Here is a 15,979-nt window from a genome sequence, read left to right on the forward strand (position 1 = left end):
AGGCATGGTAAGATCCAGCTGTGTGTGTGTGTTTGGTTGTATAGTGTTAACAGTATACATGGGTGGAAGTATTTTAACTAGTACAGATTTATTTCTGAATTGGCAAATTTGCATATTAATATTATTTAAAAAAAATATTTTTTACTACTCTGTTTCGGTGTTAAGATGTGCACTATAGTAAAGTGTCCCCTGGACCCTGGCTACAAATTTCTGTTACAAAAATCAGTCACTCCCATCCATGAATAGAGCATTAACTGTCTTTAACATTCACATTGCTTTTGTTCCTATCATTAAATGAACTTTTTTCTTCCTGTTGCTCATTTACTTTTTAACATGTTCATAAAGATCACTAATTTGTGTGTCTTGTGTATCAACAGGATGTCAGTGTCAAAATCACCGTAGAAAGATAATGTTGATAAGGTGAATAGGACCATAGTGATGTGTATAAACATCAGACGTCAGCATGCCACCATAGAAACAATAGGACCCTAACCAGGTATGAATATGATGTCGGCACCCATCAAAACCACAATAGAAACATACTTTTGATTAGACTGATAAGTGTAAGGAATGTACAATGACAATGAAGTTCTCTGGTTATTTTAAGTCGTATGCTTTCCTACATCGAGCTCAGTGATACTGATGATCAGAATTCCAGCAGTGGTGATGTGCTGTTGCAGTTGGCGTTGATAGAGCGTGACATGCAGACGGTGCAGGATTGTATGGGCGTGGCCAGCAATCTGATTGACAGTTACGCGGGTGTGGCTTCACACAAGGAATCCCTCAAAGTCTTCTTCCTCGTGCTGCAAGTGTGCCACTACCTGATGGCTGGGAAGGTGAGTGGTGTGTTGATGGACTGGGGGGAGGGGGGGGGGGAAACTGTGTGTGTTTGTAATAGTAGTACTTCAGATGAAACACACATTTGGATGTGAGTGCCAATGTGAAGAAGGTTTGGACAGAGCTAACGTACTTCTCTAAGTCTGCATTGAGAGAGGGTAGTAGTCACTTTGTCAGATCCGTCAGTTTTGTATCTGACTGCTGCGCACACCCATTTTTTATATATATATTTTTTACTGATCAGATTTGATGTTTAGTGTGGCATGCTAATCAGTTATGCTTCAAACTGCTAAACTAGCGGTAAGAGGTAGACTAATAGATTCTTGGTAAAAGTCCACTTACATGAGATAAAAGAAGGGACATATCAAGCCACAGGCTCTGTGAAAGACAGATGAAACAATCAAGTATGAAGAAGCTTGTGTGAAGGAAAGGGGCAGTTGTGTCATGGCCATCATGGGTTGGCACTCATGACAGCGATAGTCATAACTGGGATAATTTTGATAGATGTTGGCTATGACGTATTTAGTATCTCAAGTTGCTGATGAAAACTTTTAAGTTTGACATACTTAATTGTAAAAACACATGTACACACATACGCACGTGCACATGCACACACACGCGCGCGCGTGTTTGACATAATTATAAAAACACATGCACGCACAACACACACACACACACACACACACGGTACCGGCACCTGCTAACAAAGGCTGCGGGAAAGCCGGCAGCAGGCCGAAATTTGTCACTTTTCACTTGATGATTTTTGTGTGAAATTGTGTATAAATCTTGTTTAAAACATAATGGAAATAAAGACAAACCATTAATCTTTCAATCCATTGTTCGTTTATTTACTTGTGTGTGAGTGCGAGTGTGTATTCGTTCCGAGAACTGCCTACCATAATCAGCGAAACTGATCCCATGTCGCGCTTCCGCCATGGCGGACATTCGTGTTGTCCGAGGGTCGGTTGTTTTGATTTGTTTATAGGTTGTGGAATTTTCCATCCCCAATCTTCAAATAAGGTCAAACCGCAAGGTCGAAGCCTAAACAAGTTCCACCATCAGTTATTTTATTAATTTACTTCATAACAAAGAGCCAGCACACTGATCCGGTTAAAAGGACACATTTGAATGATTTTTTTCGCGATGTAAAGCTATAAACACCATTGGTACAGCATAGCGATAGAAAGCTTATTTTTCGCTGATTCGAATGGTACCAAAGGTCAAGGTATTCATACGCACTCAAACATAGCGCAGCCAATGAAAAGCACGCTTGCAACCGTGACACACATTCACACACTGACTCGACTCGGCGGCCGCGGCTCCTATGAAATCGACAAGCGATGACGCTAACATTTCAAGCGTTTTCGTCATCCAGACAAAAAACCACCTAGGTAAGTATTACAAATTTTACAAATCGATTCATGTTAAATTGATCCACGTAGTTTTTAGGGCTTATTAATCCATAGGATCGTTCCAATTTCGTGATAAATGGAGTAAGCTTTGACCGCTTAACGAAGTGATCGACACGTTTCCACCAGTTGTGTTTCGTGTTAGTGCTGTTTTATTCTAGACTGAAATATTGTATGAAAACTCGTGTAATGAAAAGTAAATGCATTATTTTGCATTTTATTACATTTTTATGATCCTTTTAGGATTCTAAAAGAGAGGATCACCGATTTAAATCCAGACAATTGTTCATGACATAAACCGGAAACAACCACCTCATAGGCCTCTCGTGACCTAGAAATTAACTAGGTTAGCATAACTATTGAGATTGGTTTGTTATTACTTATTGTTAACTTAGTTCAGAAATAAATACCAACATTAATGGAATATAATTATCTGTCTCACAATCTGAGCATGGAGAGGTGGGATCAAAGGCCATTGTACATAACTGTTTCACATCATCAAGCTCTTTGTTTACATTTGTCAATACACTCTCTCTCCTTCCTCTCTCATAGTTTCAGCATGCACACACACACACACACACACACACACACACACACACACACATATAGACAGAGAGAGAGAGAGAGACACACACACACACACATGAAGTGTGCATGCACTCATGCAGCAACACATCCGCTCTGTGTGTGTGTGTGTGTGTGTGTGTGTGTGTGTGTGTGTGTGTGTGTGTGTGTGCGCTTTTGTGCTAACACTGAGGGACAGAATGATGAATACTGTGCACAGCATTTTATACCCAGTGTCTTTGCTGTACATGCAGGTTTCACACCACTGCTGATTTAATGCAATACCTTTTGATAACAAACATTAACACATGTAACAAATGTTAAATAATAAATAAGTAAGTAATAGAAACTAGCTTTCATTAATAGGAGGGAAAAATCCCAGTTTTAGTGACAATTGCAAATATTAATGTAACTGTCCATAGAGAAGAGCCTTGACAGGTTTTACTCCTTTTCTTTCTTATATGGTCTGCAGCAATATTATATAAACCTGTTCTTATATGCAAATACCAAAGCTACATGAGAAAAAAACCCAAAAAGTACAAACAATGCAAAGCTTATAATTATGCACACACACACACACACACGCACTCACACATACGCACAGCATGAATCAATGAAATGATGCACTTGCAGATGCATTCAGTATATGTGTACATGCATGCATTCCGGGCAGCACACACTGAACCATCTTTGGGTACATCATATCATAAACCAATATTTAAACATATAGTGATTTAGCCTGCATTGTGTTTTGTGAACTTGTAAACCATCTGTATCAGATCAAATGATTTTTTTTTTTTTTTTCAGAGCCAATGGATATTGATACAGACCTGTCTTCAGAATCCAGTGACACAGCTGATGAGGAGAACACTTTTAAGGATTTTGTTTTCACCAGGATTGGAGAAAATATTGCTGTCTTCAATGACAATGATTTTCATGTCGGAAGTGTCTGAAATTTTTAGACCAGACCAGGCTAAGGTGAACTTTCCACACAAATGTACAGTTGCCAACAACACATATGTGTGGCCACATAAGCCAGAAGATGGGAGTATTTCTGCAATGTTTGTGTTTTCTTCTGGTTGTGAAGTTACAATGCAGAATGGCAGAGTGTGGTCTGTTCCTGAACATGACAAACTGAGGAAGACATACTTGTACAGAGATATGCATAAATCTTGTTGTCAGTCAGTGACAATGCCACCAACCTCCCTCCCACACCACCAAACCCTTTTTTTTTCTCTTTTGTTTCATTTTTTCATGTTATGGAAACAGTCTACAAACATAAAGTAGTACATGTATTGACAAGTTGTTAAGATTAAAAGAAATATGTTAGACTTTTTTTTTTATTCACTGATTTAAGATTTTTTGTACCTCAAGACATATTCATTTTCATCATATGGATAAACCAAAATTGCCGGTTTGATGTTTGATATTATTGTTTTGAATAGAATTGTTTCTTGTAACATTCTTAACACTCATGCAAAATTTGAAGCAAATCCATCAAGTAGTTTTTGAGTTAGAGCTGTTTTAAGTTCGACAGCTTGTGACGTCACTTTTTCCATCACACAAATTAAGAGAAAGCCCATTTTCAAAGGCCAATTATTCATTTGTAAATCAAGTTAACTGTACAGAAAAAAATAAGCAAAATCACTATGTTGTATGGGGTCCAAATCATAGATTTCAGCAGTTTCCAATGTATAGTTTTTGTGTGGCTGTCCTCCAAAAATGCCTTATCAGGTTTTGGACATATGAAACTGGCATTTTTGTCAAATCTGAGGCTCTGTAAAATAGAAACTTTCTGAGTAATGGATTTGTTTTTTCTTTTTATTTATATGTTATGTACTCTTGAACAGTAATAAAATGGGGCTGCTGTGGTAATGATTATGCTGTTCAGGTATCACTGAACTTGAGAAAAATCTAAATTTACGAAGTTCGTCATGACATGTCATCTTAAAACGGCCATATCTCAGAAACTAAGAAAGGTAGAGACTTCATTCTTTTTGTGTTTTGTCTATTTTTTAAAGTAGTTTTTTTATAAAATGTATCACAAATCTTTTTTTCTATTTTAAAATTTTGACTGCCGGTACCTACACACACACACACACACACACACACACACACACAAAGAAAACAACCACCCAACAACTTCAAAGATGATTTTTTAGGAAATGCTTAGCTCTGTAGAAGGTTGTTAGCTCTTTTAGGTTTATATAAACAAGGTGATTGGACCAGTAAAATGTAGGAAAAGTGGTCTTTCCATTCTGCCACTTTAACAACTCCAAACATTGCATACAATGAGAGACAAAAAGAAATCAAATTGTAGGATGTGTAGTGTATTGTATCTTATATTACTAGCTGCTTTGTTTCTGTAATATGATTTACCATCAGACTTGTATATAGCATGTATTTTTAGTAGTTCTGATATAAGTGGGAAATTTTTCAGGTGAAAACTGTCAAGCCCATCTTGAAGCAGCTGCAGCAGAGCATTCAGACCATCACCCAGATCCACACAGAGGATGGTGAGATTGTCTGTTTACTGTCTCTGTTCTTGTTTGTCTTGTCTGTTTTGTAGGCAAGTCTGTTTTGGTATGTAGTTGCAGCTCCAGTGTAGGTCTTCCCAGTAAACAAATGCAAGGGTTAGTGATATTTGTGTATGTATTATTTTATTTTTTGTTATTGATATATATGTACATTTATTAACATCAACACCATTATCATCATCACTTTCATCTTTGAAAAAAAAAAAAAAAAAAATATATATATATATTAAAGATTTTTTGTAATCAGAATTGAAAAATATTGTTTCTGTGTATACATCAGCATGAGTTTTGTATCGTTTGAAAGATTGTTGTTTTCAATAGTGCCTTTGCTTGAACAAGTTGTTCACCTTGTAGAAAATCTGTTCCATGTTTTTTGCATGCTGACTATTTTATAGGTATGCTGTTTACCTGTGGTGTTTATTTTGTTTTCGTTTTACTTGTGATATAAAGTGAAGGAATGCTGCCTAGTGCCCTAAATGACATGTTCCTTTCCTCCAAGTTCTGTGTTGTGTTGAATGGGGTGATTGTTAGGAGTATTAGTCATAGATGATTACCTCCAAACCTTTTGCAAACATTTGAGCAAATATTTCCAACCAGCCATCCCCCGCCCCCACTCCCCTCTCCACCTACTGTCCACATGTATCCACCTTTCTGATCGTCAACTCTTTTTTTTTATATTTTTATTCTGAACATATGTCCCACTCTTACTCCACATCTCTCTTCTCATCATTTGCTGAGACAGCAGAGTTGTTTCAGTGACTTGACTCTCCTCGTGTTTGGATTTAAGATTGTTTTCAGTTGTTCATAGTGCAGAAGTCACAATGACACAACTGCCTTATCTATTATATTTTTGTATAATTATTTTAGTCTTCAGGCTTGTTGGGATGCAGCCATGCATTCCTTTGACCATCCACAACTTTTGATAGGAACAAGAATTATTGTATTCTTCATTGTCTTTTCCCAGCCATTGTTGGTCTTTGTTCTCCTGTTAGTGCTTTATTTGTGAACGGTGATGTAAGTACAGTGTAAGTGCATTACATTTTTCTGTTTCTCCCATTATTTCTCTTCTTACTTGGATCCAAAAGAAAATAACTACATTAAGTGGGACATGAAGTGAGTTACAAGTAGTAAGTTACATGCAGCAGTGAGTTACATACAGCAGGTGTTGTTTGCCATTATTTGGTGTCAGACTGTAAGGTCTTATATGTATTAGAAATGGAATTATGAAAATCACTGAGAACTATCAAACATTTTGAATTTGATGGTCATAAGCGCCATCAAGTGCACATGTGCTGACTGCTGTGACAAACTTACAAATAACCTAGCTGCAGACAACAATTAACTTTTTCATGATTTTTCTTCCGGATGAAATATGTCTTTGAGACAGACCAACAACAGTTTTTGCTGGTTTCTGTTATCTCTCTGATTTTGTAGAAAGCATGAGAAATAGCGGGTAAGCTTAAAGCAAGGGGCCACTTCTTTTCAGAATATTATTCATTGTTTTATTATTTTTTGGTTTTATTTTGTTTGTGGTTATGACTTTTTATGGTGTTGTTTGTGATTTTTATCCATTACAATTTCTAGGAGAAACACTGTTCGAAGAGGGTGAGTCTTATAGCTTTGACTTACAAGTCCGCATCATTTTTTCCTGTTTCAATTTCTTCTTTGTTTTGATGGAAATTGTTACAAAGTATTTCTCTTGCTCTATTTCGCTCTATTTTGTTGTCCATGGTCAAGCATCTTAGTGAAATTTATGTACTGAAATCTGGTATATTTAAAGAAATAAGTATGCAAAGCAACACATACAAAAATTAAATGAGGGGAATATAATTATACCATCTGTAATTTGGGTGGTTGGGTGTGCATTTGAGCTGTGAAGTGGTTTGAAAGAAGGACAAAATGATTTGAAGATTATGTTTTCACTTACAGTTCTGTGTATGTCACCAGTTGTAAAACCCAGGTACTGTTTTTTCAAAAGAAATGCATAGAATGTTTACAGAATTTAAGCTAGATATACATATTGGAAACAGTTTCATTGTATTAATCAGTATGCTTGGTATATTTTTTTAGAAAGAGTTCCATTGTATTTATCATTTACTTGACCTATTTAGCTCTGAAAAAAATTCTTTCCTGTAATTTTTGTGTCAGTGAATGTAAGCATTGCACTTTGTTTAGCTTTCTAGAAGTTCTTTTCATAATTTTGATGACACTTGTCAGCGTTGCACTTTGTTCAGCTTGGTAAGATCTTATTCCTATGTTTCTGCCATTGATAGTTAGCTTTGCACTAACAGTGAACAGTTATATAAGTGTGTTCCTTTCAAGAGGGTAAATGGGGTTAAAGGATAGGGCTGTTGCTTCATTAGATGAAACCTTGAGGTTTAGTTTTCTTTGCTTAGAAATGTGGGGTGGTTCAGTCATAAGACAGAAGTCAGAATTTTTTGTGCACATTTTTTTTCTCTCTCCAGATGTTCTATATGTAGTATACGATGGTCCATTAATTCTCTGTTGTCAAGACAGTCCCCATTTCTTGTTCACTTCCATGCGTGAATTTGTCACTTCCTGTTGTATTTGTGTCCCTAGTGTTGGTGAGGATCATTCAAGAGGAATGTTGTGATATCCCTGGGAGGAGGATGCTTGCTTAGTTTGGCTCAAGGTCAGACTGGGTGAATTGGCCATGCCCAAAGTAGTTATCCCAGAATAAAAACATTTTGAGTTCTGTTGCTGAATGGCCATTGTTGATAGTTAGGGAGCTTTTTGGTGGTGTCCTGTATTTATTGGAATGGAATACTCTCGACCCGAAAATAGTGAAACGGGTGCAAAATCTTGCCCAGGGGGGTGACCATAAGGAACATGACATTGACAGCTGCTTGTGGACTGTTGCAAGGAATGAACTTGTTTTGTTGCTGCATATTGACAGGATGGGATGAACAAGAGAGGGCAGAGTGTATGATATTAATATTAAGAAACAGTCTTCACAGTCAGTACGTTATCAGTTTTACCCATTTTCCCCCCATATGCATTTAGACGATTTTTTGCAACATATTGAGATCTGCACAACAGTTCTAATTCTGAATTTGTCAGTATTGTTATTCAACATCTTATCATAATTATGAAATTATGTTGTGATGTGCAAAATACATTACAGCTCATGTAGACAACAAAGCAGAAAAGGAAAAGAAACACATTTATAAGCAGAACTGTTGAATGTTTGGTTTATAAGCAGTTAGTCACACAGTTTATCTGCTGTAAAACATAGAGTGCGAAGAGATTTGAAACAAAATAGCAGAGTGTAACCTAATATTACTCATAGCAAAAAAAAAAAAAAAAAAAAAGTAGCTTGGAACACATTTAATCAACAATGAAAGATAGGTGTGAATGAAAGATAGGTGTAAATTTTCTTCTGAATTATTTTCTAAAGTGGATGACTGGAAGTGCAACAAATTCATAATAATATATACAGATCTGAGCTGTTGTGACATGGAAGGGAGTTTTGCTGAAAGTATGTGTATGGTTCGTAATCTTCATTGAATTCCTGTTTCAATTTGGCCTTTGTTGTACAGCTATAAGAAGAGACATTTTATCTGGCTGGATTTGATGTTGTATTTTCTGTGCATGTATTTGTGAACATTATAAATGTCATCACCAAGACTGGTTTTGTGGTTGTGGTCATTCTTCCTGTGTGTACATTTATCAGTCACGTTTATCAGGAGATACATTTTCATATCTGTGTACATTTGTTTGCCAACTAATGTTAGCACCTTGCCTTGTTATTGATGCTGGCTTATCTCATGTACAGTATATTTTGGGCCTTTATGGTGTTGAGAAATTTTTTGTTTGATTATAAATCTCGATCTTTTCATTCAGTGTGGATGTTCCTGTGCAGGAGTTGATATTTGTTATTGTGTGCCACGGTTCTGACTGCACTTCAGAAATGAATATGCAGTATTTTACTGTTCGAGTGTTGTCGAATTCTGTCACTGTATTAAGGGTTTTGTCTCTCACTGTTTGTGTATCTTGACATTTCATGTTGTTTTTTGTCTATGAAGGAAAAAAAAAGAAAGAAAAAGATGTCTATTAGACTGAACATAGCTTGTAAAGTCATCAAGAAATATACATGTAAAACTTCTTTTAATTTCATGAAGAAAACGTGAATGCATAAAAGGATAACTTAGTCTTTGACAGGGTTTACTTATATAACCTATAAGTTGTGTATATATATGCATTTCATCCACGCATAGTGAAATTTAATCCTCAGACTAGTATTAGTCTATAGTATTTGCATATTCAGATGTATGCCTCAAAATGCTGGTAAGACCAATGTATATGGTTGTTAGCTTTAGAATGCTTGTCCATCAAATTATTCACTCAACCTATTAAATGTTAGTTCTTCTGTAGTATCAGTTTAGAATATTAGCCTTTCTACATGCAGACAGGCCCTTGGTTGCCTTTTCAGATGAGGAAGATAAAAATCCAGGGAACACCATTTCTTGAGCCTGTTCAATTTGATATGCAAATTTGACCAGTGGACTGCTTGCTTTTTTGTGTAGAGGTTTTGAAGTGAGAATATTAACCTGTACATGTATTTTAAAATGTAAACCACAAGTCAGTTCAAGAAAGAAAAGGCTGTTTGATGATAATGGAAACGAGTAATATATTGATAATATCAGAGAAAGATATTTTTAAATGTCACTTTGAGAGGGAATTTTTTATTGTTCAGATTAAGTGCCAAACTGGCAGATAGTGATAGAAGATTTTAAGCTGTTAATTACATTGGGTTTTCCCTAAAGAAGCACTTACGGTTGCCTTAAACAAAAGAATGCAACATTCTTTCCATAATCTACATCAGATTAACTTGTTGAAGGATGCTCTGGGATGCAAGATGATTCTTACTGATTTACTATTCTTGTGTGTTTAGCACATGCAGGTGTGTGTGTGTATGCATGTGCATGCTTTAGCTGATGGCATGGTTGGGTTAGTTGGAGGCTGTAAGGTTTTACATTACAATTGTGCTGCTGGAATGAATTAAATGTGTGATGAAGCCTGTGAAAGAATTATTTTAACTGAGGTGTTTCTCACCTGCACTTTCTCATTGTTCTCCCCTCCCTAACATTTCCTTTTTATAACTAAGGTGCTGAAAAGGATGTTAGATTTTATCATTTAATTTCTCTTTTTTTATGTCATTTTACATTCATAGATTTTGAAAACCTGTCACTAAATATACCATGAAAGTTTGAAATGAATTCGTTTATTATCTGAATCTGTGATTGAGTGGGTTTTTTTTTTTTTTTTTTTTTTTAATCAAATAAATCATCAGTCAAACATAAGTTTTTTTTTTTTTTTTTTTTATCAAATAAATCATGAGTCAAACATAAGAATTAACTGAATCGAACTTCAGATAAATGTGTTAGTCGTCATTTGTGCAGCAGATAAGTGTGTTATAAAGAGTTAGTCCAAACTTGTAGCTAAATGTATGAGTACAACTTAACTTTGACTGAAGCACTACCTTGTGGATGGCTCAGCTGTTAAGAGAAGGACTCAGATTTACTTCGAGTTTTGTTGGCTACTTTGTCAGGTGATACTTAATCTCAAGTTTTGCCATACGTTAATAGGTATGTATGTTGGAAACACTAGTAGGCATTCTTCACTCCTGGGAGACGATGGAGTTGTGCTGTGGGTGATGTTTCTGGTGCTGCATCAGTTGTGGCTTGACAGGCCTTTACTGACGCTGCACCAGAAATAATGCTCAAAGCACAACTCCATAGCACTCTTAGACTTGAAGATGCCTATTACTAGTGTTGGAGAGGTTTGTGTAGTGCCTGTGGGTTGTGTTCCAACTCCTGCCTCAGTAGAGTGCAGACATGGAGTGAAGGGTGTGGTGTGTGATGTTTTTCCAGAAGCGCCGGTGGTGAGCAGCAACCCTGTGGACCAGTTCCAGTGGCTGCCCAAAGAGCACATGTGTGTGCTGGTCTATCTGGTGAGTGGCCCAAGTCATTAGGGGAGGAGTGGGCAGTTGTTTGATGTCACATTTTCACTTGCACACACGTGCAGGTATGCACATGCACTCACACACATGTATACACACTTATGTATACACTCACACACATGCACTTGGGCGCATACACCCACATATGTCTACACACACACACACATGCTCACACACACACACACACACTCTCTCTCTCTCTCTCACTCGCTCATATGCACTTACATTCAACCACTCTTACACTCACATGCATCTGTCCATCCACCCACCAACACACAAATCATAATAAATGACCACTCATACACAAAAAAAACTCTCACACAGCCCACATGGCTTGACAGTACATGTGTGTGGACTGCACTGACCAGGTATGTCCATGTGTGGTGTTTCAGGTGACAGTGATGCATTCCATGCAGGCAGGCTACATGGACAAGGCACAGAAGTACACAGACAAGGCCCTCATGCAGATCGAAAAGTTAAAGAGTGAGTACCATGACACCCAGTGTATGTACAACACATGTTGAGTCAGTTTTTTGTCACACTCTGGAAGAAGTGTCAGAAGTTTGAGACTGACAGAACACCTGTACTGACTATATAAGCTGAAAGAGAGAATAGTGCAACACATTGTGACAGTTTACTGTCAGAATATAGGAACACACGTAGGTTCAGAAGTGAAGGAGTCGTTCAACACCCATGACATTAATAGTTTTCTGTGGTCTGCTGGTACTGAGATTGCAGCAGATGAACTGGGGTGTGGCTATGTATGAGGGACTTGGAATGAGCTGTGTGGGTGTAATAATGCCGTTGAAACCGTTTAGATGATGGGGCAGCAAAAAAAAAAAAAGAAAAAGAAAGTAATGCAACACCTGCCTGTAAGTTAGTTATGTAGACTGAAAACTGAACTAAAATCTGTCCCACTCCCAGATCAAATATTTAAAAAGTGAAGATGGGAGAACACATTTCACTTATCACAGATTGAATAGGATTAAAAGTGAGTATGACAAAATCTACCTTTCTTGCAGATTGAAGAGGTGAAAATTGAATGCAATGGTTTTTAGAAGATTGAATGTCATTATCTTTTACGCACTGTTCAGTACAGTTGAAAGTAAGTGTCCGTCTGTATATCTTTGACCTTTGTGTATTTGATATTCCCAGACCAACAAATAACAAAAGTGATATGGTCTGTTAGCTATTAGATTTACATTCATGTGCTCACATACAGACATGTGCATACTGACACATGCATGTACATAGCACACACACACACATGTACACATTCATTGTACACACACAAATATGGACTAAAAGATGCACACACACACACACGTATACAAATGTGGTAAACACACACATGAACATGTACATTGGCACAAACACAGGCATATATACACACACTTGAACACACATGGAGAATTATTTTGTATGTGTGAAGAAATTGTGGACGTGTGTAGTGAATGATGCGTGTGTGTGTGTGTTTCAGTGCTGGACACACATCCCCTGTTGTCCAGTTTTCAGCTGATGTTGCTGGAACACATCATCATGTGCAGACTGATCATGGGCCACAAGTCCGTCGCCATTCAGGAGGTAACCAGCATCAGAACCAGTGTCTTGATGCCTCGTATTTAGAAAACTTGAAACATACTTTAGAACCTGAAAAAGATGTGGGTAATTGGTTGGAAATTTCTGCTTTTTTTTTTAGAGGAAAAGTTAAACATGAAAAAAGGACAGTGAGAAATGTATATACTTAGTGTGTGGAAAGAAAACAGTTCTTGGGCATACAATGTGTGTGTGTGTGTGTTGGGGGGGGGGGGGGTGCATGGTAGGGGCAAACAAACAGGTAAATCAGATGCAGATGTTTTGTATCTCAAGAAATGCCTGTCTCTTTGTGACTCTTTTAGTAGATCACTAGAAAACTTGAAAATATTTCAAAGCTCCGTAAAAGACACAGATAAAGGGTATGGATGAAAATTCTGAAGTTGGGTTACTATTTTCAGAGAATTGAGCAAAAGAAGGATGTAAATAATTTGATAATGATAATAGATAGTAGTTATGCAGCGTTTCCCCATATAATGGGCTCTTAAGTGCCTAACATAATGATAATGTAAGAGCTGAGGGCACTTTGCAGATTACATAGACCACTCTTTCCCCCCTTGCCCCCCTCTCTCATGGTTCAGGGGCAGCTGGCTGGAAGTTATTATGTTACTGCTTTGTGGTGGTGGTGTTTTTTGCAGGAAATGTCAGTTAATTAAACAATGAGGTAAGTGTATGGTTCAGCACAATATAGCTGGAATCAATGGTTTTAGAAAATATTACTAACGTACATACACTTTTAGTGCAAGAAAACAAAACAGTTCTTGTATTCTTACATTGTTTTGTGAGTGTTAGTGCAGCTAAGGACAAACAATCAGATACAGATGTGTGTATTTTGGAAAATAATATTTTGTGAGATGTCCCAGATTCTCATGGAAACTAAATGTACAATTTAAGTGTTGTCAAGTGCAGCTCTTTTTGTCTCATGTGATCAGTGGGTACTTTGTGTTGTGGAAGAATTTGTCCTTTTCTCATCCAAGTCCATTGACTTGTGACGGCTGACATTTCTCTGTGTGTTCCAGATATTCCAGGCTTGCCATGTCTGCCAGCAGCAGCCCCATCTGTTTACAATGCATGGCGCTCAGATCCACACTCTGATTGTAAGTCTGTGTGTGGAGGAAGGTGGGCGTGTGTGTGTGTGTGTGGTGCGATTTGATGCGAGTTCTTGTATGTGTGAATGGTGAGGAGTCAGTTGAACATATATGAATATAAAAGATAGCAAGCACTGCAGTTCCCAACTTCGTTGTAAGGTTAAAAGTAAGTCTTAATTAAGTTCAGGCAATCCCATCTACAGAAGATAGAAGTAACTGTGAAGTAGGCAGCTTCGGTATAGTTGCATACTATAATTGTAAGGTTTCATGCATGAGGCCAGTGGGTGTATGGTGTGGGGTGTGATGCTGGTTCTTGTATCTAGCATGCAGCTCTTGAAAAAGAGGATATGCAAGGGTAAGAATGGTTATACACTTTAAAGCCCTCTTGTACATATGAATGAGTGTTGAAATTTAGCCCACAAACGCAGACACATAGGTGAGTTGTTATTTTAACTTGGACATATTGGCTTGTATGTGATGGTAAAGATTTATTGTGTGTACATACAGATGTGTCTGTGTGTATGCATACATGTGAGGAAGCTGTTTGTTTAACACCAGTACCATATGTTTGTTTGTGTGTACTGTATATGTGTGTTTATATATGTATGTGGTTGTACACACACATGTGAGAGAGTACTAATGTTTGTTTTTACAAGCTATTTGATGTTTAACACAGTGTGTATTTATTGGTGTGTACTGTATATGTGTATAAACAAATGTGTAAAAGAGCTCTCGTGCTTGTTTTTAGAAGCTGTTTAATGATAACACAGTTGATATGTGTTCTTTTGTGTGTACACAGGGACTGTATGCCATGTCTATGAACTGTATGGAGGCAGCTGAAGCACAGTTCAAAACAGCCCTGGAGGCAAACAAGGTAATATTTCATTTGATTTTGTGTGTTTTCTTGTGTACACAGCTGGAATCTGTGTGTTAAAAAGATTTGAAAACCTTACTTTAGATTTTTTTTTTCCACATGTGTTTCCTTAGTTATTCCTTATATTCAGGTGAACAGTAATGCTGATGATGTTTGACTACACACTCTACCTTGACCCCCTTGTACAGACTGTGGCAGTGGTCTGATTCCTGTCCTGTGCAAACTACCAGCCGCCAATGCGGAAAAAGAGAAAGTAGCTACAGCTAATTACCTCCCGTTAGTAGATTACCTCCCTCCCACATCCCTGACTAAATGGGACAGGAATCCGACCCCTGCCGGAGTGTGTATTTGTGGGTCACAGTAAGTTTGTTAGATAAACATAAGTATCAGAAGAAAATGTCCTTTAATCAACAATAATATTGATGGTTGGTGGACGGGCGCCATAGCCGAATGGTTAAAGCGTTGGACTTTCGATCTGAGGGTCCCTGGTTCGAATCACGGTGACGGCGCCTGGTGGGTAAAGGGTGGAGATTTTTACGATCTCCCAGGTCAACATATGTGCAGACCTGCCAGTGCCTGAACCCCCTTCGTGTGTATACGCAAGCATAAGATCAAATACGCACGTTAAAGATCCTGTAATCCATGTCAGCATTCGGTGGGTTATGGAAACAAGAACATACCCAGCATGCACACCCCCGAAAGCGGAGTATGGCTGCCTACATGGCGGGGTAAAAATGGTCATGCACGTAAAAAGCCCACTCGCGTATATACGAGTGAATGTGGAGTTGAAGCCCACAAACGCAGAAGAAGAAGATGGTTGGTGGATGATTGGATCCGACGGGTGGTTGGTAATAGCAGTGACTGTTGAGTAACAAAGATAATCCGACAGGTGATTGGTTATAGCAGTGACTGTTGAGTAACAAAGATAATCCGACAGGTGATTGGTTATAGCAGTGACTGTTGAGTAACAAAGATAATCCGACAGGTGATTGGTTATAGCAGTGACTGTTGAGTAACAAAGATAATCCGACAGGTGATTGGTTATAGCAGTGACTGTTGAGTAACAAAGATAATCCGACAGGGTGATTGGTAAT

General features: G+C 37.7%; 1 protein-coding gene across 2 annotated transcripts in view; it reads left to right on the top strand.

Moving 5' to 3' along the window:
- LOC143296933 (MAU2 chromatid cohesion factor homolog) overlaps positions 1 to 15,979 on the top strand; it is a 40,227-nt gene that overhangs the window by 7,175 nt on the left and 17,073 nt on the right. The window contains exons 5-13 of one of the 2 annotated variants that reach the window (XM_076608962.1): positions 1 to 7; positions 681 to 836; positions 5,251 to 5,326; positions 6,932 to 6,952; positions 11,242 to 11,321; positions 11,723 to 11,813; positions 12,811 to 12,914; positions 13,943 to 14,020; positions 14,811 to 14,885. The exon at positions 1 to 7 is cut by the window's left edge and continues 116 nt beyond it. In XM_076608962.1, coding sequence (XP_076465077.1) covers positions 1 to 7; positions 681 to 836; positions 5,251 to 5,326; positions 6,932 to 6,952; positions 11,242 to 11,321; positions 11,723 to 11,813; positions 12,811 to 12,914; positions 13,943 to 14,020; positions 14,811 to 14,885 — 688 coding nt within the window. The remainder of the gene's footprint in view (positions 8 to 680; positions 837 to 5,250; positions 5,327 to 6,931; positions 6,953 to 11,241; positions 11,322 to 11,722; positions 11,814 to 12,810; positions 12,915 to 13,942; positions 14,021 to 14,810; positions 14,886 to 15,979) is intronic. The other variant, XM_076608963.1, reaches the window with a different exon arrangement.

Source organism: Babylonia areolata, chromosome 22 (genome assembly GCF_041734735.1).
Source record: "Babylonia areolata isolate BAREFJ2019XMU chromosome 22, ASM4173473v1, whole genome shotgun sequence".
NCBI lineage: Eukaryota > Metazoa > Mollusca > Gastropoda > Neogastropoda > Buccinidae > Babylonia > Babylonia areolata.